The sequence below is a fragment of the Coturnix japonica genome, chromosome 19 (genome assembly GCF_054131305.1).
Source record: "Coturnix japonica strain WE chromosome 19, WE-NBRP24, whole genome shotgun sequence".
Lineage (NCBI taxonomy): Eukaryota > Metazoa > Chordata > Aves > Galliformes > Phasianidae > Coturnix > Coturnix japonica.
Genome location: NC_140681.1, coordinates 7,366,067 through 7,388,145, shown reverse-complemented (window position 1 = coordinate 7,388,145; position 22,079 = coordinate 7,366,067). Strand labels below are relative to the sequence as shown.

Below are 22,079 nucleotides of genomic sequence, written 5' to 3'. Positions count from 1 at the left end.
AAATGAATTCTTAGAGGTTTGTTTCCTGCCAGTGCCTTAGAGAATCTTTATAATACATAGCAATGTCATTTATTACATAAGTAGAGGAAAAAATATATATATCTGTTGCTTGTCTGCTTTTTATTTGCTGTTATAGCCCCAGTAAATGACATAGTTTTGCAGGCTCAGGTAGGTAATAATTTGAATTATTTTGTTGTCTGCTTTTGTATCAAGCCATATACCGGCATTACACAGTGTTGCGCAGCCAGGTCAGCACATGCCCCACCAGATAACCATTCTCATGGCTGAAGATCCTCTTCTGTGCTAAGTTACTCAATAAAAGGCCTGAAGGAGACTCCTATCATAGCGTTAACTGTCCATTGAAAATTGATGGAGACGAGAAGCAGTTTAAAATAATGATAAAGTAGGTTCCTCACATGAGTTGTCTGGACTCTATTTGACATGTTAGCTCTGTAGTTTCTACTATAGGCTATTGAGTAATAAAAAGTATGATACATTCTTATTAGAATCTATAAAAGCAAATGCTTTCTTCACGATACCCTCCTAGCCTTTAAGCAGTCTGTGGCTCAGAGACTCCTTGAGCCAAAAATTGTATCTTTGCGTCTTTGCATTTAACACCTCTCAACAGAATTCTTTCTTCTCTACATGCCAGTATTCATATGTACAACTGAACACCTCTAATGACTTATTTTGTTTCCAGCCCAGGTACAACAGACCATCAGCTCTCCTCTGATAACTGGTGAAGAAACACTTCTCATTAGCCTGACTGTGGATAACACTCACCTGGAGCATGGGGTGGTATATGAATATGTCAGCAGTGCAGGAATAAAATCCTTTGTCCTAGAGAAAATCATGGAACCAAAAGGTTGCTTCTGTCTCACAGCAAAGGTACCTGACCAACATACACGGCCAGCTTCATTCCTGAACAGAACTGGGAAGGGAATAATATTGGCATTTCTCTGTCAATTGTCCTGTTACTTCAAATGAAAAAAAAGAAGCTTTTTTTTTTCTTCCCCTATCTGATGGACTGGATTAATCAGTGAAGGAAGGAAACATGGCTACTGGAAGTCAACAGTGCTGTTTATTTTGATCCATCTATGCACAATGATGAGATAATAATAAATGCTTCTGTCACATCCAAGTGATGTTATTGTTAAGCTCAATGAAAGTCGAAGCGTGCCAGAGCCAGGCTACCTTGGCAGTGCACAGTGAATATTTTGAGCAATTTGTTCTGAAAGTTTCTGAGAAATGATTTGTTTTGCTTGTTGGAGGAGTAGACACGCTAATGGCTCTCAGGTGGCTATAGAAGCAACTTGTTCTGAAGGCAACGTTACTCAGTCTGACATTATACAGGATTTACCATTTATTTGGTGGAATTTTGCCTCACTGTCAAGTCTCACGTAATTAAAATTCTGTCTTTTTGTTTAGATTTTAGAGGCCTTTGCTGCAGAAGACAACCACTTTGTAAGGAATTGCAAAAGGCTGATATCCCTGAGCAGTGCTGTGGCCACCATGCCCCAGTATGAGTTCCGGCAGATCTGTGACACTAAGCTGGAAAGCATTAGCAGGCGGCTTGCAAACTACCAAGAGGTACAACCCTACTAGTTATTGGTGAAGTCTCAAGATGGTACTGCATAGCAATAACTGGGTTTTCATTTTCTTTATTCATGGATCCAAACTGCTCTATGTGTTATCTGAATTGCAAGTATCGAGGAAAAAGGACCTAACCTGTAAATCACTCCTTTCAGTTTGTCAGAGCCGTGAGTTGGAAAATATTATTGCGGGCTCATCTCCACTACATCACTGTATAAAGGCGGCCACAACAGAATGATCAGTGTTTGATTTGTAGAACTAATATGAGCATATGTACAGTATATCAAAGTGTAAACAAACTACATGTGGTCTTTTGTGCAGTTACCTGAGCTGTTTGAAAGGAGGGCCCTAGAAAGTACTGCTAATTGCTTTCATTTGCTGTTTTATGAGCACTTTAAGGGGAATGTGCTGTTCAGCTGCAGCAGAAATCAAATGAGTCTGAATAAGAAGCAGGAAGAGAAGAGGATTATCTACATTGCCTCATATTCTTTTTTGCAAGTGAAGTAGCATATCCTTCCTTTATTTCTCCCAGTTTGCAGATGTATTAAAGACAAAGGTGAGCCCGGCCTTCAAACAAGCCATCATGGAACCACATTCCCTCAACAGCATGGATTTCTGCCCCACCAACTGCCATATTAACCTCATGGAGGTGTCATACCCCAAAAACACTACCTCAGCAGGGAGGTCGTTCAGCATACGCATTGGACGAAAACCCTCTATTATTGGTCTTGATCCGGAACAAGGTGATATTTAACTTTCCAATTATACTGATTTTTATTTGACAGAAAGTTGCATCTTTACACTGCTCAGTGAGGTCAAAATTAGTTTCAAAAAAACAGTGTTGCCAATTGAAAACCCTTGTTTCTGTTTAAAAGTTTATAGTAAAATAATACCTGCTTGTGCTGTAATAGCAGTGCTAGAAAAGGTGAAGAGAGGCTACATTCAGGCTGAAAACTTGTTCAATTGGACTGTAATACTATTTTCTTCCCTAATTAGTAAATAGATTCCATATCTTGGAGCGGTAATTCTCTACTCTGTCTCAAGGGGATTTACTTCATGATAAATAGCTGTTACATAACATTTATCCTGCGAACTGAATATTTGAGTTCCAACATTTCCTCATCGTAGTTTCTCATACTGTGCTTCTGATTCATTGTCTGACAAAGTCAGAGTGCAGGAATGTCTGGAAAAGACACAGTGAATTGTACTCTAACCAATCCACTGAAGAATATATTACTTTTGTTCAAAATGAATCCATAAAGAGGCCCCACTTCATTATATTAAAAGTATTAAGATTCCGTGGTATTTTAAACATAACCGTATCAAAATTGTCAGCATTTTAAAAAGAAAATGTATTTTATCTTCTGTAATTACATCATCCTATTACTTGATGTATATACGTATTTATATGTATGTGTGCGTGTTATGTAAATGTATCTAAATCTGGAAGAATAATAACACAGACCAACTGCCAAGAGGCTGAATTCATTAACAACAAATGCATTTAGATTCTCAAATGGGCAAAACGGATAGTATGAGTAGATACTTGCTGTCATTACTCCCATAATTTAACCTGTCTCTGGACCATACTACATTTAGTTGGTGTGACAGGGAAAATTTAAAAAAGGATAACAAAAGATTTTATAATGGAATATAATTACAGAAAATAATCATGTGACATTTTTCTTTTTAAATCCTACCTGTCCTAAACTACCATTATTGGGCAGGATTGTGGACATTCCTGAGAGCCATACTAACTAGACCCTTTAATGTTTAGTAGGTACCGTAAATCCAGTCTCATATACTCAACACTGCATCACCACTATGGCTGCACCATCCTGGAGATGTCTGACCCCAGAAGATGGAGATCTCGATGGTAGTTTTGGCCAGCAGAATGGAGGAACAAGTCAGGAAGAAAGGGGACTCAGTTTTCTGCTCAAACAGGAGGATCGAGAGATACAGGACTCATACTTGCACCTTTTTAACAAACTTGACATTGCAGTGAAGGAAATGAAGCAATATGTCGTTCAGATAAATAAGTAAGTAAAGAATGAAGTATGCACTGCAGAGGACAACTCTGATTAAAAGGGAGATATTAACCTCAGAAATCTCATTGTCAGCCCCTACTGTTATACTCTTACTACATTTGCATTACAGCTCACTGATTCTTATGAAGTGTCAAACCTGCCCCATGCAGATCCACATGTTTACTATTGCCCTTTGCACATAAAAGTCTACCTGAATTCAACAGCCTTTGCTTTGCAAAATGTAAACTATATTAACGGGTAAGAGTGCTTTGTGTGCCAATGGTTTTGGAGCTCTGTACAGACAGAGTGCCTCGCCTTGAGGTTTTGTCTGACATAAGGCAGACCAAAGAAAACTTGTAAAATCCAGCAGCTTTCTCCTTGAAACGTATGTCTTCCTTTTACTTTTTTCATCATCTCAGGTCTCCTAGAAATGGTACTAAAGGATCTGAATAGTTGGTCTGTGCATTGGACATAGCTGGAAGGTATTTGCCAGCAGGTGCTGCAAGCCCGGTGCCTGGGATGGAGGAAGAGCAGACTTTGTTGACTTAAAAACAGAGCCCTTTCAGGCTGCATTGTTACAGCAATTAAATTGTCCCTTGTGGAGATAAGGACCCTGCAGAAACAGGAGTTTTTGTGAATTGAGATAAACAGATTTCAGTGAGCCTCTTTCAGCGCTCACAATTTTACATAGCTGTAGTCAATGCACAAATACTGGCAAGGTTGTCTTTGATTTCACTTAGTTGAATTCTAGTCATAGGTGTTACAGCTCATCTGTGAAAGTATCCACCACTCCCTGACAGCCACATGTTTTACCCCTGCAGACTTCTGTCCACCATAACAGAACCTACAGAAGGCGGTGCCTGTGAGCCACCATCCACCGAGGAGTCGTCTCCACCTTCACTGGGAACAGAAGAGAGTGATCCTGACAAAGCTGAGCATGGTGGCATTAAGAAGGTCTGCTTCAAAGTTTCTGAGGAGGACCAGGAAGACTCTGGACATGACACAATGAGTTTCAGAGACTCCTACAGGTCAGTCTGAAGAAATGTTCATACCAAAACATCAACTACCATGCCAAACAATGTCAAAAATGCCCACACTTCTAGAATATTCAACAAAATGAAGTAAATAAGTCTAGCTTCCATATAGCTCCTCTTCTATAACACTTCAGAAGCGTAGCAGAGTTTTCAGCCTGGTAATGGCTGCCATTATAGGGTTTTTTTCCATTCAATTCTGCAAACAATTTTCCCAGAAATCAAAGACACTGAGAAACAGAACTGGGCATTCCATTTTATTTTTCTTTTTATTCTTAGTGGGCCTCTGAAACCACAAGTGCAAATGTTTATTCAGGTGTCTTGAAATCTTGTTTTTGGGACACAAGTGACTACTGCTTCTGGAACATTTGCTACTGAAGGAAATTTCACACACTCCAACTCTGTCTTTCTTGGGAGGTAACATTTGAAAACTTCATAAAAGATGGAACAAGTTGCAATCATGTCTGACGATTGCAATTTTATAACCTTAATAGGTTGTTTTTGCATTAATAGGAAGGCCATAGGACTTTTCCTAAGCAAAGAAGTAAAAATACCTTATAGTGAGTTTGCATGATTTAGAATAACCTGAATAAATGATATGTCATAACCACTTCCATGCTACTACAGGCATGATTCTTTACTAGTTGGTGGTTTTCTATAATACTGCTCGTGGTACCATGTGGCATCCATACACGACTGCAGAAATGACAGAATCAGAATAGTTTACATTGCAGTGAACATCTGGAGCCCTCATGGCCCAATCTCTCAATCTGAAAAGGCCAGAGCAGATGGTCTGCACAGGGTCTGGCCCAGCTGAATATGGAGCATCTCCACAGACGGCAAATAACCAGTCAGCAAAGGATCAGAACTAGCATTTAGAATATTGAGATCCACAGTATCTATTTGTGGTGCCCGATTTAAGTCTACACGTGCTCAGGAGCTGCTTTATTGAAATGTGAAGTATTTCTCACATTGTTGATAGGAATCCCGTGAACAGCTTAGTTTAAAAGATTTCTTTAATTTCAGTTAATCTACCCTGTGTAACAAAGTGACATTAAGAACAGCTACTGCGGATCTGTCACTTGTTACAAAGTTTTACACTTAAATGTAAATTGAGAAAGATTATTCTGTCTTTATTAGACAGACAATTATGCATATATTACAGACAGCAGTTATCCAATAGGAAACAAAGTGTGTTTTTATAATTTCGATCTGAAAAACTACTGAGGAACTACATAAAAATCACACATGAAAAAAAAAATAAAATAAACAAGTTACAAATAAGAAAATATTTTGTTAGCATTGGTAGCGCTTCATAAGGAACATGTCATGTTTCATAAGGGCTTATATTGTGATATAGATGCTATAATTTTATTTTTTATTTTTTTGTCATTAGGTTATATTTTGCATATTAATAAGAGAATTTGACTTGGGGATTAATGCAAATGATATTATCATTTATTACTATCATATGAGTTTATCATAGGACAGGACCTCCTTTGCTTCAGTCTGGGACCTTCAGTCACCCACTTTGTTTTTCTTTCTAGTGAATGTAACAGTAACCGGGATTCAGTGTTGTCTTACACCAGTGTACGAAGTAATAGCTCTTACTTGGGCAGTGATGAGATGGGATCAGGTGAGTACATGCCTAGGTAACATGTATATTTTTCATAGCAGACCTTTTAGTAGGGGTGATAAGTCTTCGCTGATTATAAGCAAATGCATCTTTCAATTACAAATGTGGTTTCTTCAAACTTATCAAAAGAATATGAAAAGATCAAGATTTGTTCTTTTTCTAATGAACCACGGGAAATTTGTAATATGGAACAACTATTAAGTCTTTGTATTATGTGAAAGAAGTCTGAGTATTTGGAATTTGAGATAAAGCAGTGATCAATTTTCATCCACTGCAGTGTGAGGATGTGCCTGTGTCATCTCTGGCCTTGTCACAGATTATGCTGATAAGACAGCTAAAAACTTATCTTTGTTTTCTTAGGAGATGAGCTTCCCAATGATATGAGGATTCCTTTAGACAAACAAGACAAACTTCATGGCTGTCTGGAGCATCTTTTTAACCAGGTACAAAAACAATTATTATTATTACAAAGAATTCCCTTCTCTTTATCAGCGTCAGCGCAGGAATTTCTAAGAATTAGATTGTTCAATGAAGTCACGTTCTGAGGGAAGGAAGCTGGAAGCAAATTGTGTGACAGTTTTATCAAACAGTTTTGTCAACATTCAAGTTGTCTTGTGTGATATAAGCAACACTGAGCTGGCTTGTATGAAGCACTAAAGAGAAAAAAATCTTTGATGCAAAGGAGAAAAGATGAACAAGATTCTAATACCTTGCACAGTCTTGTTGGATCACACCTCTAGATCTGAGGAGAGCTCTCACAAGTTTGGTCTACAGATGTCTTTATAGATGGTTAGCACCAGAGAATTGTTTCGTAATGGATTTTATCTTGTCAGTGTGTAGCATGTTACTTGTGTAGAACATTATTCAGTGTGAGGTTCTCGAGGGTAATTTATGGTTAGAAAGTCTTGATAATATTTGTCAACAAAGGGGAAATTGTTCAAAAATAAGAATACTGCAATGGCTTTTGCATTTTTTCCAGAAGATTTCTGTTCAGATTTTCTTCCATGGAAAATATTTCTCTTGTAGGTTGATGCAATTAATGCACTTCTAAAAGGACCAGTAATAACAAAAGCCTTTGAAGAAACCAAGCACTTTCCAATGGACCACAGCCTGCAAGGTAAAGAAGGCGGCTGACTGTATTTAAAAATGTGATTTCCAAGGACTTAGGAGATTACCATGAATGCACACATGCCACACTGCCACACAGAGTTATGTAACTGTGCAGTTGTATATTAGGAGTTGTGTATTACTGATGATTCTTGTGGGCTCCTTCCAGCTCAGGGTATTCAATAACTTCAAGGGCAGGTCCAATGCCCAATCACTGAAATTTTGCATATGAAATTCTGTTATATGTTACTGAATCCTTACAGCACTTTCACAAGTATCCAGACCCATCCTTTGATATGAGCACACAGATATGTACCTCAAAAGGTATAAGGTACAGATATGTCAGATTCAAGGTGAATGCTCTGATGAGTTGGTGAGGGACTGACTGCAGATGTGAGGCACCAAAAGATTCTGCTTGAGTTTGCTTAATGATTTCTGCTTTTCTTCAGAGATGGGTGATTGCCAGAATAAACTCATCCTCACATGTCACTTATTTTGAAAACTGATTCCCATAGAGAGCAAACAAATGATACCATGTTTTCTTTTTCTTCAGGGAGCATGTTTAGGACCTTTGTCTTACTGGTTTAGGGGCCTGGGATGTGGTTCCTTCTCTCACTGAAATACCAAAGCTTCATTTTCTGAACATTTGCTGCATTTCCTTTCCCACTTGAAATCTGAACTGTTTCCTACTACTTCTAATATACTTAAGGTGCAGCAGTTCTGGGCCTTCCAACCTTGACAAGTTCTATTCTTAAGTCACAGTGGCAAAATCTAGAGGAGGTTCTTCTGTGCTTTCTTTTTTCCTGATTCCAGAAATAGACCATATGAAGTTCTGTTTCATGAACTGATCTTCACAAACACATCTATGTTGATTATTTGTTAGTCTTTAGTGCATTGTTGGAATGAAGTGAGGAAATCACAGACACCCTGTATTCGCTTCCTTTATTTTGTTTCACTTAAATGAAGTCTAATTAATTACAACTAGATTAATTAGACTGAGAGGGTCTTTTAGTTAACTGAGGTTAACTGATGACTGCACCTTCATTACACTAACGAACACAAAAGCACTGTTTGCAATTGGAATCCCCTGACCAAAGCATCTCTTTAATTGCTCCTGCAGACACCTTTCAGTGACAAATGTAAATTTGAATGCTTATCCTGTTTCAGTTTGGCGCAGTTATTTGGCATCATTTTTGTGTTTGCTTACAAATTTTATTGCCAGCAATGGGCTTTTTAGCTTAGCTACATAGCTAAGTCATGAAAAATAGATTCTCCACTCCATAATTAAACGATTAGCTGCCATCAGGTGAAAGAAAGCAGAATGGTTCCTAACTTCTCAACAGTCTTATGGGATGCAACAGCTGCAGCCAAAAGGCTGATCTGATTCTGCACGGCCAGAAACTTCAGTTATAAAGTGCAGGCAGCTATATAATACATGAAAGTCAGAGAGAACAGAAGATAATGATGTGTAATGTGAGTCATGAAGGGCTCTTTTTACCGTGCACATCACCCACGTATATAATTTTTAGTTTACAATCCTGCAAACAATGCTAGGAGACTGCTGATTGTAAGATTATAGGAATAATCTTTTCTTTTCCTCCTTTGCATTAAGTCTATTTAAGAGTCTCTTTCATTCACAACTGTTGTTATTGATAGTATGTATCTCTGCTTGCATCTGTATGTACATTATGAATCAAAAATCCACTCTATCCTGCACTTCCTTAGTGCCTAACAAACTCTTTTTTTTTTTTTTTTTCCTAGAATTTAAACAGAAGGAAGAAACCACAGTGAGGTGCCGGAATAATATTCAAGCCAGCATCCAAGAAGATCCATGGAACCTTCCATTGCGCATCAAAAACCTTGTTGAAATCATACAGAAATATGTGGAAGGTCTGTAAATGGGGTAAAGATTGTTGTCAGTTTCAGAGGGAAAGGATAGCTCTGATCTAATGGAGTCTAGCAGTTCAATTTTTCATTTTTAAGTCAATTTCTAATAAGGTTGTACTGTGCTCTAGAGAAAAACAGGTCAAACAGCTCAGCCATTGTAGTCAGGTTGAAGTGGTATAGGCAAGCTGAATTTGATATTTACACTCCAGTGCAAAGCACTGGGAGAAGTTTCTTCGTTAAGTATTAATCTGCATGTACAATTTGTTTCCAGTAATTCATAGCAGTTAGTACAGCATTTAGCTTGTAAAATTCTTTGATTTATGGCTTGTTTCTTTTTGTATGATTAAAATGCCTGAGTGAGTAAGGACTATTATAGTACACAGAAATAGCTATGCAGGGGATGAGGAGAGGTAAGAATTGTGGGGAGTTAGGAGACTGTTAATCCAGTAGAATCAGATCTACATTGGCATCGTGCTGATTTCCTTTCTTCTCTTCACTGTTTTAGATGGGAAGAATCAACTGCTTTTGGCCTTGTTAAAATGCACAGGTAAGGTGTTTTGATTTCTTGTGGTACAAGATTGTATATACATGTCCCTAACAGAGCTTTATGTGACTCCATGTGCATACCTCTGACTGTTATTTCCTGAGCATTTAGCTTTTGCCTCAGCATTTCACAGAATCACAGAATTATCAAGGTTGGAAAAGACCTAGAAGATCATCTAGTCCAACCATTTTATGCTAACATTTCTTGTGCTCTGCATCTGGGACAGCCTTTTCACGTGTCTGACGTGTATTCTTCAGTTTGTGTTGCTTCAATTCTGTGTAGGCCGCTGCAATTCCTGTCTAGTCATTAATGTTGCACAAGCACTCTTTTTCTGTCTGTTTTTTTTTCCTTTTGTACAACCCTCACTCCCAGATGGCCTTCACTATTTCCTTCTGTGGTGAAAACATGCAGCAAAAATGAGACGTGTTGCACAACTTTCTGTGAGAACACAGACACTGACATCTTTCCAAACAGAGCAGGCAAGTTAGGGATTTAGGATTGCATGTACTGAAATCATAGCTAGGAGCAGACTAAAAGACTAAATGTAGAGCCAGCACATACACTGTGAATGGATATCGATATCTGTTACCATGCACTAAACTTTGTACTTGCAGATCAAATGACAGGCCTTTCCCAGGAGCAAATGTGTAGTCTCCTTTTGTGATTGAAACTTGTAGTTGGTGTATTTTTGTTTGCAAATGAGGTAATACATGACTGAAATAGGATGTCATTAATTCGCAGTGCCAACTAAATTCTCAAGTCTTCATGGAATGAAAATGGTAAATTCATACGGCTCTGTCTCCTCTGCTCCTGCCAGGGCTGGCCCATGAGTCTGTCAAAACCTGCCTGCAGTGTCAGCTTAGCATCCATAAAGGCTGTTTTTTTAATGACAACAGATGTAATGATTTCATAAGTGTCTACTCCTGCCCTATCTCCTGCACCATTTTCCCTAATATCCTCTGGAAAGAGTGGAGGAGCAGATGGCACTGAGGAGGTTATGCCAGCTTTGTGGAAACTGGCTTTTCCCTCACTCTGAGGACAGACTTTTCTGTGCTCTCTTTGCCTTACTTTGTTAGTACAGAGGTGTACTGCTGGAAGGACGGACGCCTTTAAACTGAAGATACGGCCTTGTGTCTGGAGTGTAACAGTTAGTTAGTATACTGTGCTCAGTGCTTCGCAGAATTACCCAGATCTCCAAAGCCTCTGAATGGTGCCTTCAGCTTCTTTCTCTGTGGAACACTGCCTTGGCAATAACAGACTGCTGTACTGTTGGGGGAGCCCAGGGTGCCTGGGAAGGAGCTCCTCACTTATTCATGTTCCTCTTTGGCCTGCAATCCTCTTAAATGTGACGAGGTTGCTTGGACCAGAATGTGGCTGCCTGGCAGCAAAATCCTCCCAAGAAACAGAAACCAACTGGTACCCTATGGGCAGGGCAGTTAAAGCATTAAGCATATGGGAAGCCTGTGAAATACAGTTAGATGAGGGGAAGATGAATCTCTAATAGTCCAGAAATGAAGCAGCGGCAGAGATCCTCATTCATGAATTCTCTTGCTTCTTTAAACATAAAAAGAAGGGAATTGGTCCAGATAGGGCATGAAGGAGTTAGAGCTCTTCCCAGAAGAATGAGCATGCAGATGGCAGACGTAAAACAAAGAGTCAAGTGGTCTAGAAAATGTTTGGCAAAATTTTCCCAGCAGTGCTGTTTTTATTTCTACACCCAGGTCACACAGCAAGAGGATGTTATCTGTTACAACTGTGTAAAGCTCCAGCAGAAGCTAAATATCTCACACATCCATAGAAGCTGCCTCTTTGGCAGTGAGATAAAAGACAAGTATTTTCACGACGTCTTTACGTGTCTCTCTCCTTCTCTTGCAGATACTGAGCTACAGCTGAGGCGAGATTCCATCTTCTGCCAATCTCTTGTGGCTGCTATTTGCACCTTTTCAGAGCAGCTACTGGCTGCTCTCAACTATCGATACAACAATAATGGGGAGTACGAAGAGAGCAGCAGAGATGCCAGCAGAAAATGGCTGGAACAGATAGCAGCCACTGGTGTTTTATTGAACTACCAGTCCCTGCTCTCCCCTGCTGTGGTAAGATGAGGAGTTGTGGCACCCTGGGGTCTATTCACATTTGCATGTGAGCTTCTCTGCCACTCACAGCACAGCCAGAGTCCTCCATACTAGGAGCATGTTGAGACTGATGACAGCGACCTCAGGAGACCCTCACTCTGACAATGATGGCCCAGTATTTTCTATATCCCATTATTTCCATCTCCTCATAAATACTGGACTCATTGTTACACCAGAAATCAGAGTCTTCGGGAATCAGGCTGTCTTTACATTTGGAGAGATGTTATAGCATTTAGGGGGGGCATTGATGAGGCTATTGATGAGGCATGGGTGGCCTGCCCTCTTCTGGTGGAATGATGCATATCAACAAGTAAGCCGTAAAGTTGAGCTTAAGCGACAAGCACCATGTCTACGGAGGAGTAGGTGCACGTATAGCAGACAAGCTACAGTAACTAAAAATGTTAAGAAAAAGGGAGGATAAGGAAGGCAAATTATTATTACTTTACAGAGAAGTTTTGAACATTGCAAATGTAATGTATTGAGTGTGCTTTTTAAAAATAATCCAAACCATATGCAACTGTATTGTTCTTCTACATTGCATGGAATGTGTGGACATTTATTTCACAGTAACCAATCAGCTCTTCTCATATTTGCAGATATGAGATAAAGTTTGGAAAAATAGACGCCTGAATAGTTTTACTATTCAGTCTTTAAACCTCTGCATTCTCTGTGAATCAGGTCAAACGACATCTAAGCAAAGGGCAGCTCTGTTTGTATCACAAAGTTAAACAGGCATCAGCAATTAATTACTTGGTGGGGAGTTAGTGGAAATGTCTGTATTCTGCACTAGATCTCCTGAACTAAAGCACGCCAGCAGCAACTATATTGTCCTGTTATTGATCTCTTCCTGGCAGACAGCCACTTATTTATATCTGGTTCTCTGCCCTACAGAAGGAGGAGCGCACCATGCTGGAAGACATCCAGGTCACTCTGACAGAACTGGACAAAGTTGCCTTCTATTTCAAGCAGCTGGATGAAAGCCTTGTAGCAAGTGAGTACACTCAAGTTTCTTCTAAACTCTTTTTTTCTTGTTTGTTTTATGGATTGTCATCCTCCATGATTATAAATCTAACAGACCACGTCAGGCCTGGAGAGTATTGAGCAGCATGCTCCGTGATCTGGAGCCATAATCTGTGCCACAGCACCTTACTGGTGTGATTTTTACAGATGTTTGTAATTCAACTCACCACCAACAGTTTAAGGAGTCCCTCACTAGCTCACGTCTTCTGTGTCACCCTACCAACTCTCTTTCCATGTTTACTGACTACAGGATGGCAAGAAACAAGATGAGATTTAGAAGATGCAGCTAGCATGATATTTCAGGGCTTATTTTCTTTCAATAAAGCCTCTCCCTTATTAATTTCATGGTGGAGATGTGAAATGTCAGTAGATGATCTAACAAACTCAGGCAGCAATGGTTACAAATTTCCCCCACTGTGGTATTGCAACAAGTTTATCTTTATTTCTGCAGATACTCATGTCTTCTACCACATCGAAGGAAGTCGTCAGGCCTTGAAGGTTATCTTTTATCTTGACAGCTACTACTTCTCCAAACTGCCTTCTCGGTTTCAGAACGGAGGAAGCTTGAAACTACACACGGTGCTATTTACAAAAGGTGTCTATAAAAAGCTTTCTTAGAAAAACAAGCTAACTGATGATAGCAAAAGATTCAAAATAAAGAACGACCATCAAACTCTTAACATAATGGAGCTGTAAACTACAAATATATTTAAAGTGCAGGTGGTTCTATTCTGGGACACTCCTAGGGAGTGTTAGAGATTCGAATAAGACACATTCTCATAAGAGAACATGATATGCCTGCTTGGGGCTTTTTTTATGCCTTCCTCTAAAGCTTCAGTTCATAAAGACATAGTGGGCTGTACATGGACAGACTGATCTAGTATGTTACCAGGAGCTGCTCCGAAGCTACAGGCAAGTCTTTTTAGAAGCATGTACTGTGACAGAATCATCCAGACTGGAAATGAAGGAATATTAACTAGATAAGCAAATATTTGCACTAAAATTATATTAATGGGCATTAATCAGCCTTGACATGATCCAACAGTCATTTGCAAAGCATTGAAATAATGTAGAGATAAATAAGGACTTACTAAAACATTACTATTTGAACATAAAATATAATCAAATGTTTTCTCTTTTAGCTCTAGAGAGTACGGAGGGGCAATCACAACCAGCTGGCTTATCTCTAGAAGAACTTCCACAGCAAATTAATGGTCTCTCTCTTGAAAAAGTGCAGCAATACTACCGTAAACTCAGGTATTTCACATTTCTCCTTTACCTTAAAATATATTGAAAAGAGTGCTTGTTGCTAAAGATATTAAAACTGGTGAAAAAAAATCCCACTCCTGTTGATTTCCTGTACAAGTCTGATCCTTGGAGATCCTCATTGTCTGAGAAACCCATTAATTTCCTTCCCACAGCTAAGCTTGTTCTGAAGCACTGCACTGTTCAGGATGAGATTCCTATCTGATTTGATTTCAGAAGTTTGAGCAGAGCTAAATTTAATAAAGTGTTTCAGGAATATTTCAGTACAGACCATACAAGCTTCAGCAACAAAATGCTTCAGTAAGAAAGCACATCTTGAAGTACAAGGCATCTCTCATAGTCCTTTCAGAAGTTTTACATAAGTACACATACATGCTGACTACTGTAGTTCTTGCTGGTCTTTTTTGCAGGACATTTTATCTAGAGAGGTCAAACTTGCCCACTGATTCTAATACAACCGCAGTGAAGATTGACCAGGTATTGTTGTTTTGTTTCTACATCTGTTGGTCTCTTAAACCTCAGTCTTATGATAGCCATAAAACAGGCCTGTACAAACCCAAATATAATTTAAAAGAATTCCCTGCCCTGAAGAAATGCTGGGAATTTCTCTGGGGCTTTTGTTTGAAAAAAAAAAAAGCATGTCCAACTGGAGTTAACACAAACCCTTTAACTTAGGCACTAGTAAGACTTCATATTGCACTGATGGTATCCTTCTATACGGAGTATCTGATGTCAGAATGAATTCATTCTTCTCTCTCACCGATGTATAAAAAATGAACAAACATTCACTTTAGAAATTAAATGTTATTCAGGATAATAAAAGGAAACACCAGGACCATAGTGCTTCCCATCTCAGCTAGAGGCAGTCTAACTGGGACAGGTGACATGGGAATATTTGCACGTAAGGCAGTAGGTACTACTGCAACGAAAACAAATCAGACCATCTTTATCATTGTAATGTACGCTGTAAATAATCTAAGCTATTTGTGATAACTGCAAAAAACTGCCCCACACCAAAGTCATAGCTTGTCTTTTTCCACTTTCAAATATTTGTTATTGTGCAGCAGTCACTTGTGTAGATTAAAGATGGTATGTTTGGAGACAGGATAAATAACTAAATTTACAACTGAAAGAGCACATGTGCCACTGATGTTTTTGTTATTCTTGTTGCTTATTTTAGCTTATTCGCCCCATTAATGCAATGGATGAGCTTTTCAGGCTGATGAAGTCCTTCATTGGCACAAAACCTGCCCCATCAGGATACTCTAGCAGTAACACATCAGGAGCTGGCCTGCTACCTATATCCTCTGAGCTCTGTTACCGACTTGGAGCCTGTCAGATTACCATGTGTGGCACTGGGATGCAGAGGTGAGCATTTAAAAGCATAAGGGTTAGTGTTGCAATGCGGATTTTGGCCTTTTCTGGAGATTTGAGCAACATATTTGATTCAGTTTAAATCAATAGCAAGGTAGATGTTAAGGGACTACAATAAGGATGGAAATATTTTATGTAGGCTGAGACTTGAAATAATTCTGTTAATAATTAGTTTTGACACATAAACTTTGTTTCAGTGCATCAACCATTGCAATCCACTAAATGAGTTCACTGCATATAACTTTCAGTCAACGTTGCCTTCAGTCACACAATAAAAATGTAAGAAGTTGCCCAGAATAAGCTTTATGATCTTGGAGTGTGCCAGCATTGGTTCTGAACACAACCCCATTATTCAAGTGAAAAAAGAAAAGGTGTATCTGTGAATGTCACAGAATCATCGAGGTTGTAAAGATCTCTAACATCACCCAGACCAACTGTCCACCTACCACCAATATTTCCCCACTAAGCCATGTCCCTTAGTACAACATCTAAACACTTCTTGAACACCTCCAAGGGACAGTGATTTCACCACCTCCCTGGGCAGCCTGATCACTGCATCCTGTACCAGTCAGAGAAGAAACTTTTCCTAACATCCAACCTCAGGCACCCCTGGTGCAACTTCAGGCCAGTCCTTTAAGTCCTATTGCTGTTACATGGGAGAAGAGGCTGCCCCCCCCCTCCCCCTTTGCCACAAGCTCCTTTCAGGTAGTTGTAGAGAGCTACAAAGTCTCCCCGAAGCCACCTGTTCTCTAGTCTGAACAATCCCAGTTCCCTTAGCAGCTCCGCATAAGACTTGTGCTCCAGACCCTTCGCAGCTTCATTGCTCTTCTCTGGACACACTCCATATCCTTGCAGAAATTAGTGCAGAAGAGCAGTGCAACATAGTCTCTCCTCCGCTGGAGAGTTGAACAATTGCAGGAACCAAGTGTAAAGAGACTGGAAGTGCAGGACTAAAACTCATTTTACAGTTTTCAAAGTAGAAAAAGCTAAGTAGCAGATACCAAAAAGCTAGCTAATAGAATCCATACTTAATAAATGTGTCCTATCCTTGCCTCTATATATGTTTTTAAGTGTGATCAATGATTTAGTATCACTTGTTCCCATATTCAGAAGTACATTAAGTGTGTCCCTGGAGCAAGCAGCCATACTGGCTCGAAGTCATGGACTTTTGCCCAAGTGTATCATGCAAGCTACCGACATCATGCGAAAACAAGTAAGTATTAGGATCTGTGTGTCTACTGCAAGCCACTACCTTTATTCCAGTAAAATTCCAGTAATAGTAAAAAGCACCTATTTATTTCAGCAAGGCATTGTATTTTGTTCACTATGAACTCATAGAGCCAATCTACTGTGTCTGAACAGCTACACATCTTTGACACAACAAATCAACTTTTGCATGTAGAGCCACTTACAGCAATTATGTGCCTCACTATGCATTATTTAAAGTATGTGCCTTGATGGTTAGTAAGCAGAGACCAGCCAGGATACTTAAGACAATTTCTGCATGTACAAAAATCAGAAGTCTCAATCAGTGTTAAATTGTAGAAACTCCCTAGTGGTAGACAACAGCGCTTGTTGAAGTGCTTTGGGATTAATTTTATCTTTTAAGTAAACACAGATGACTAATGTATCTACCAATAGATTCCAACTTTTCTAAAAGAAGTTAATGGATTCTCAGACAGAAAACATACTCCTATTACGCTATTTTCCCCTAAGGATCAGATGCTTTATCAATATCATCAGTACCATAAATTCTTTGTTTCTTTAGGGACCAAGGGTTGAAATCTCTGCCAAGAATCTGAAAGTGATGGACCAAATGCCTCAGTGCGCACCTCGGTAGGTTATTATGTATTATGCATGTTATCTGAAATGCTTGTTTCTTGTTTCTGTAACAATTGTGCAGATCCTGTTGGAACCAAAGATCTCTGGTATTAATAGCAGGAAAAAAAGATCGTGTTCTCCTTTCTCATTGTACTAAATTAAGTGCAGTGTAGCTTAATAAGCTCAGCCTGTTACAATTTGCATATCATTAACTTCAAATGTTTCTGCATTTTGTAAAACAAACAAAAACATCACTGGAGAAGAAGGGTCTTTTTCAGACCACTGCTATGAGCTGCTATTGCTGGTGATTGACTGCCATCTGTGGAATGTTGAGAGAGAAAAATTCCTGACTGGCAAATCTATCCCTTCAGATAGAGCTGTCTGCTCCTCCAAGTACTTCTGGCAAATTATTTTAGACATGAGAGACTGTGATGTTCCTGTCACAGCGTGGATTTGGTTTGTTTCCTCAGAGCCTTTAAAGTGAAAAATATTTGGTGTTTGAAACCTTGTCTTTCTGTTGCAATTGTTCTTTAGAAAAAGAACGAAGTCTGGGTTGGCTCCTGTGCCACATCCCCAGTGTCATGCATCAGCATTCTAGCAGTGTGGTGGTTACTTTGCCTTGTTAATGACCTACATTATTTTGGTTCCATTTCTATGGCCATAACAACATCCTGTGTATAAAAACAAACAGCTTTACAAACAAATTGGAGATGTTTCTCTGCTTTGTAATACACTTTAAATTCCAGGACTATTTGCTTGGATTATTTCAGGGTAATGAGGTTCAGATACATTTGTCCCTCTTGGGTTCCACTCTTGGAATTTGAAACAAAACTGAACAAAGTTAAAGGGAGACCTAGTGAACTGTTAATTCTCAGTATACATTTCCTAGCAGTCAGTTTGTCAAGCTCTGTAATAGCAGTCTTGAAAGAGAAGTTGTAAAAGACCCATTTACTGCACCGTATTTATACAGAACAGAAAAAGCCAAGAAAAGGTTTACTGAAGGGCCAAATTGGGCCAAATTAGTGATACAGCGTTTCAAATAGTATTTAAACAATAATTATAAATATTTTAGTTAATAAAACTAGACACACTTCTATATTTGCAATTGTGAAAAATAAAACTAATGTACTCTTGCTATTGGCTTGCAGAATGACAAAGGAGAAAGTAGCTTTTATATATTATGCCAATAACTTCATTATCTTTCTTATGTCATTTAATACCATACTCTTAAATCTGCCTTAAAGACTCTACAGGCTGTGCCAGCCACCTACAGATGGGGATTTATAAACATGACAGAGGCACCTACATCGTGGCACAACTAAAACACGCACCAACAAGCAGCCCTGTCTGAGGACCCATGTTAACCAATGCTATGGCACTGAAACAAGAGAGGAGGAGACTCTGCCTTTGCTGGAGATGAGCCTGCTGGCCCCAGGCACCAGGAATCTGCCTCTGAAGCCCTGCAGCACATGTGGGGATTCTTGTGCTTCTTTGACCTCTTGAAGAAATCCTTGAAACAAACACCACAGGACTAAGATGGGTGTTACTGCCATGTGGTAGATGCCTGGAACAGTGACAGTTATGCAGCAAGAAAGTGCAGTTTTATTGATATGTTTGTGCTGCCATTTAAAAGCCGTGGACTTCAAGATTTGGGTTGGTTAAGAAAACCCAAGATGACACCTCTGTCTCTCCCTGTACTGTATCTGGCATCCATTTAATTGCCAGCATAATTTTGGTCAGTGGCCTTGAACAGTAGCTTCATAAACACCACTTTTTAACGTACTGACCTGCACTTTGGATCAACAAATAGCACAATCAACGGTTTATTCAGATGCGAACATAAAGAATTTCTTCTGGAGTCATTTTCCACTTCAGCCCCGCGAGAACCAATCTCTCTATGCTGCAGCGTATGCATTCCACAATACTTCTTACCATTACTTCATTTTACTTACTGTAGCCTTCAGGTTTGGGATTAACTCTTCTTACTAATGCCCTATTCTGTACTCTGGAAATACAGTAATAATTAAGGGGAGAGATTGGAGTGAAAGATTTTAGAACAAACTTTACAAAGGAAAAATACAGTCTTAGAATCTGATTATTTGAACAGATGTAGTTTAAAAAAACCCGGTCAGAAGAACTATGCTTATTTATGTGGAGTGGAATATGTGTTTTGGATCATGTTATTATATATACAAGATTTAAATAAAAACTATATTGTTTAAAATGGGACCAATATGCTGGCAATTACACAGCGACTCCCAGTTTACTGAAAAGAAATCTACATTATTTAAAATTGTTCGATATTTAAGTAGTCTTTAATACAGTTATTAAGATGTATTAGGGATGCTTTTAAGTTAAAAGAAAAAAAAAAAGAAAAAAAAGGAATCGTGTATATAATGTACTTTATTTTTTCTTGTTTGAAATGTTTTCCATCCTGTCAGTATTATCCCGAGCACAGTAATTTTTCCCAAATTACTGGCTGAAACTCATGAAACACGGCAGCAGTCTCAGGACAGAAACAGGGATATTTTAGAGTGAGTGCCTTAATATATGACCACCCATCCATAACCAGTTTCAGTTGTAGCAGGTGGCAGTAGGACAGCATACAGGATATTCACCATTCCTTTGTTCCTGCACTGTCTCATTTTAAAGAGTTAATTGTTACGAAATCCAGAAGCGCTTTGCAGTGATGTATAATTCTAGGAAATAAAGGTTTGGGATTTTTTTATCTGTGGGATTGTTTGTTTTTCAGCTGGCTTAATTTTATTAACAAAACCCAACGAACTGAAATCTTAGAGTCATTCAAGGTGTGAAAGAACTTCATATCCATTTTCTAATCTATACATCAACACAAAACAGCTGAGGCCAAGTTTGAGGATGAAAATTCTCAGTCTTGTCTCTGAATTTTTGAAGTATTTTTTTTTCTTGCCTTGCAGACTACAGTGATTTGGGATAAGGATCATGTTTGTTTCATTTCTCACTTTTAATATTTCCTCTAACCAACAGTAACCTGTTGCAGGGAACCAGGGCAGCCCAGCATTAGCCAGCTGTCAGATAGAGGGGACTTTTACTAGAGCAGCCATTCTGTACTGCAGTAAGATGAGCAAAGCATTATTTCAATGCACTTTTTCTCTTTTTTCCTTTCAATTTTGTGAGAGTTATTCTTGCCATTTGCTGTTTGAAGAAGAAATTGATGTTTCTTTACTGAATCAGCAACTTAAAATATTAATATTTGATCAAAGTATTAATCAAAATAAGAACTGTAGGAACATCCAAATGTAAAAAGAACACTTACAAACTCAGATCCTCACTTTGTCTACATCAGTTCCATGCAGCAAAACTGCAGCAGTTTATATAGCCTGTTGAGGATCGTTGCCCTCATTTATGCAGTCACTGTAGACATTAAAGATGCATAGAAGAGCATCTAAGGGCATTTACACTGTGCACTGTTTTACGTTGAAATGTACGTGTTATTCTCATTGAAAACAATAGCATTTTTACTATTAAAAGTTGATTTATATTATAAATCATGAGGATATGATCTTATTTTTCTGTTACATACCCCTTGCTTCTTTAGTGCTTTAAGATTTGTTTAATGGTTTCGCAGTTCCATCTGATATTTGTATGGAGCTACGAGGGGTCAGAAGTTCAATCTTTAAGGGAAAAGTTGCTTTCAATATCAGCTTAAGCAGGCAGGGTAATGCTCAGCTCTTCCTGTTTGTGCAGTGTGGGCTACAGATGTGGTTTCACTGTAGACTTCATATTAAAGTAGAAAAGAAAACCTGTTTTGATGGTGAAAAATTGCAATGTGGGAATTTAGAGCTGGAAAAAAAAAGATTCAAGTGGGGAAAAAAGAAGGCAGTACACAAAAGGGCCTGCAAGTTAGAAGAGTGGATTAGGACTGCAGAATTTCTGTGGCCTAAAAGCAAAGAATGAATCAGGTTTGCCACAACCGAGCAATTGAGCATTTCAGAGATCTGGAGCATCTGATATGCTGCCATGTGGAAAACTAGATTGAGATGGAGAAAATGGAAACTCACAGCATGATTATGGAGGTGTGTAAGCAGCTGGCTAAAGGAAAGGAGGAAAGACCGAAAAGAAAGTGGGGGTTGGGTGTCAGTTGTAAGTGGAATTTCTTATATATCAGTCTTGCAACTGAATAGGTTTATCTTCTTCATGAATCACTGAAGCAGAGGTACTATGAGCCTGGGATTGATGTGAAGCTGAGAAGCACTAACCTAGAGAAGGTTCAGGATACACACAAAAAAAAGCAGACTTGGAATAGAAGTTTGAATGGGATGTTACAGTACAAAAAGTAGCTCATGCAGTTGAAAATTAATGTATTTTTCTATATTTCTTGTTAATTGATAACAAAAAGAGCCCGGTTGTAGAGTTTGTCACAGGATGACTCAGATTCAATCTGATAGTCATAAAAGATCAGCTGCACCCCAAGACAGATTTCCTATTGAGGAGAACTACTCAAGCAACTGTGGGCTCCTGACAGACAGCTGTGTACAGTTATGGACACCAAACTGTTAAGTGAAATTGAAGTAGCTAGAAGAGAAAACCCTGAAATGCCACCAGTAAAGTGGATAAAATTCTGCAAGAAACAACCAGAGGAACTGGATGATTTTTTTAGGC

At 38.9% G+C, this 22,079-nt stretch overlaps 1 protein-coding gene and 1 long non-coding RNA gene across 6 annotated transcripts in view; one reads left to right on the top strand and one right to left on the bottom strand.

Annotated features, from left to right (window-relative positions):
- Window positions 1-20,965, top strand: part of PREX1 (phosphatidylinositol-3,4,5-trisphosphate dependent Rac exchange factor 1) — a 135,148-nt gene extending 114,183 nt beyond the window's left edge. For 2 of the 3 annotated variants that reach the window (XM_085520324.1, XM_085520326.1), the window contains exons 22-40: window positions 701-888; window positions 1,429-1,590; window positions 2,126-2,336; window positions 3,371-3,632; window positions 4,442-4,648; window positions 6,199-6,287; window positions 6,648-6,730; window positions 7,314-7,404; window positions 9,156-9,284; window positions 9,787-9,828; window positions 11,701-11,918; window positions 12,849-12,948; window positions 13,429-13,572; window positions 14,120-14,234; window positions 14,654-14,720; window positions 15,424-15,611; window positions 16,728-16,830; window positions 17,386-17,453; window positions 18,683-20,965. In XM_085520324.1, the coding sequence (XP_085376450.1) occupies window positions 701-888; window positions 1,429-1,590; window positions 2,126-2,336; window positions 3,371-3,632; window positions 4,442-4,648; window positions 6,199-6,287; window positions 6,648-6,730; window positions 7,314-7,404; window positions 9,156-9,284; window positions 9,787-9,828; window positions 11,701-11,918; window positions 12,849-12,948; window positions 13,429-13,572; window positions 14,120-14,234; window positions 14,654-14,720; window positions 15,424-15,611; window positions 16,728-16,830; window positions 17,386-17,453; window positions 18,683-18,725 (2,510 nt within the window). In that variant the 3' untranslated portion in view covers window positions 18,726-20,965. The remainder of the gene's footprint in view (window positions 1-700; window positions 889-1,428; window positions 1,591-2,125; window positions 2,337-3,370; window positions 3,633-4,441; window positions 4,649-6,198; window positions 6,288-6,647; window positions 6,731-7,313; window positions 7,405-9,155; window positions 9,285-9,786; window positions 9,829-11,700; window positions 11,919-12,848; window positions 12,949-13,428; window positions 13,573-14,119; window positions 14,235-14,653; window positions 14,721-15,423; window positions 15,612-16,727; window positions 16,831-17,385; window positions 17,454-18,682) is intronic. The other variant, XM_085520325.1, reaches the window with a different exon arrangement.
- Window positions 1-22,079, bottom strand: part of LOC146757842 (uncharacterized) — a 249,532-nt gene that overhangs the window by 110,915 nt on the left and 116,538 nt on the right. The window lies entirely within an intron of this gene.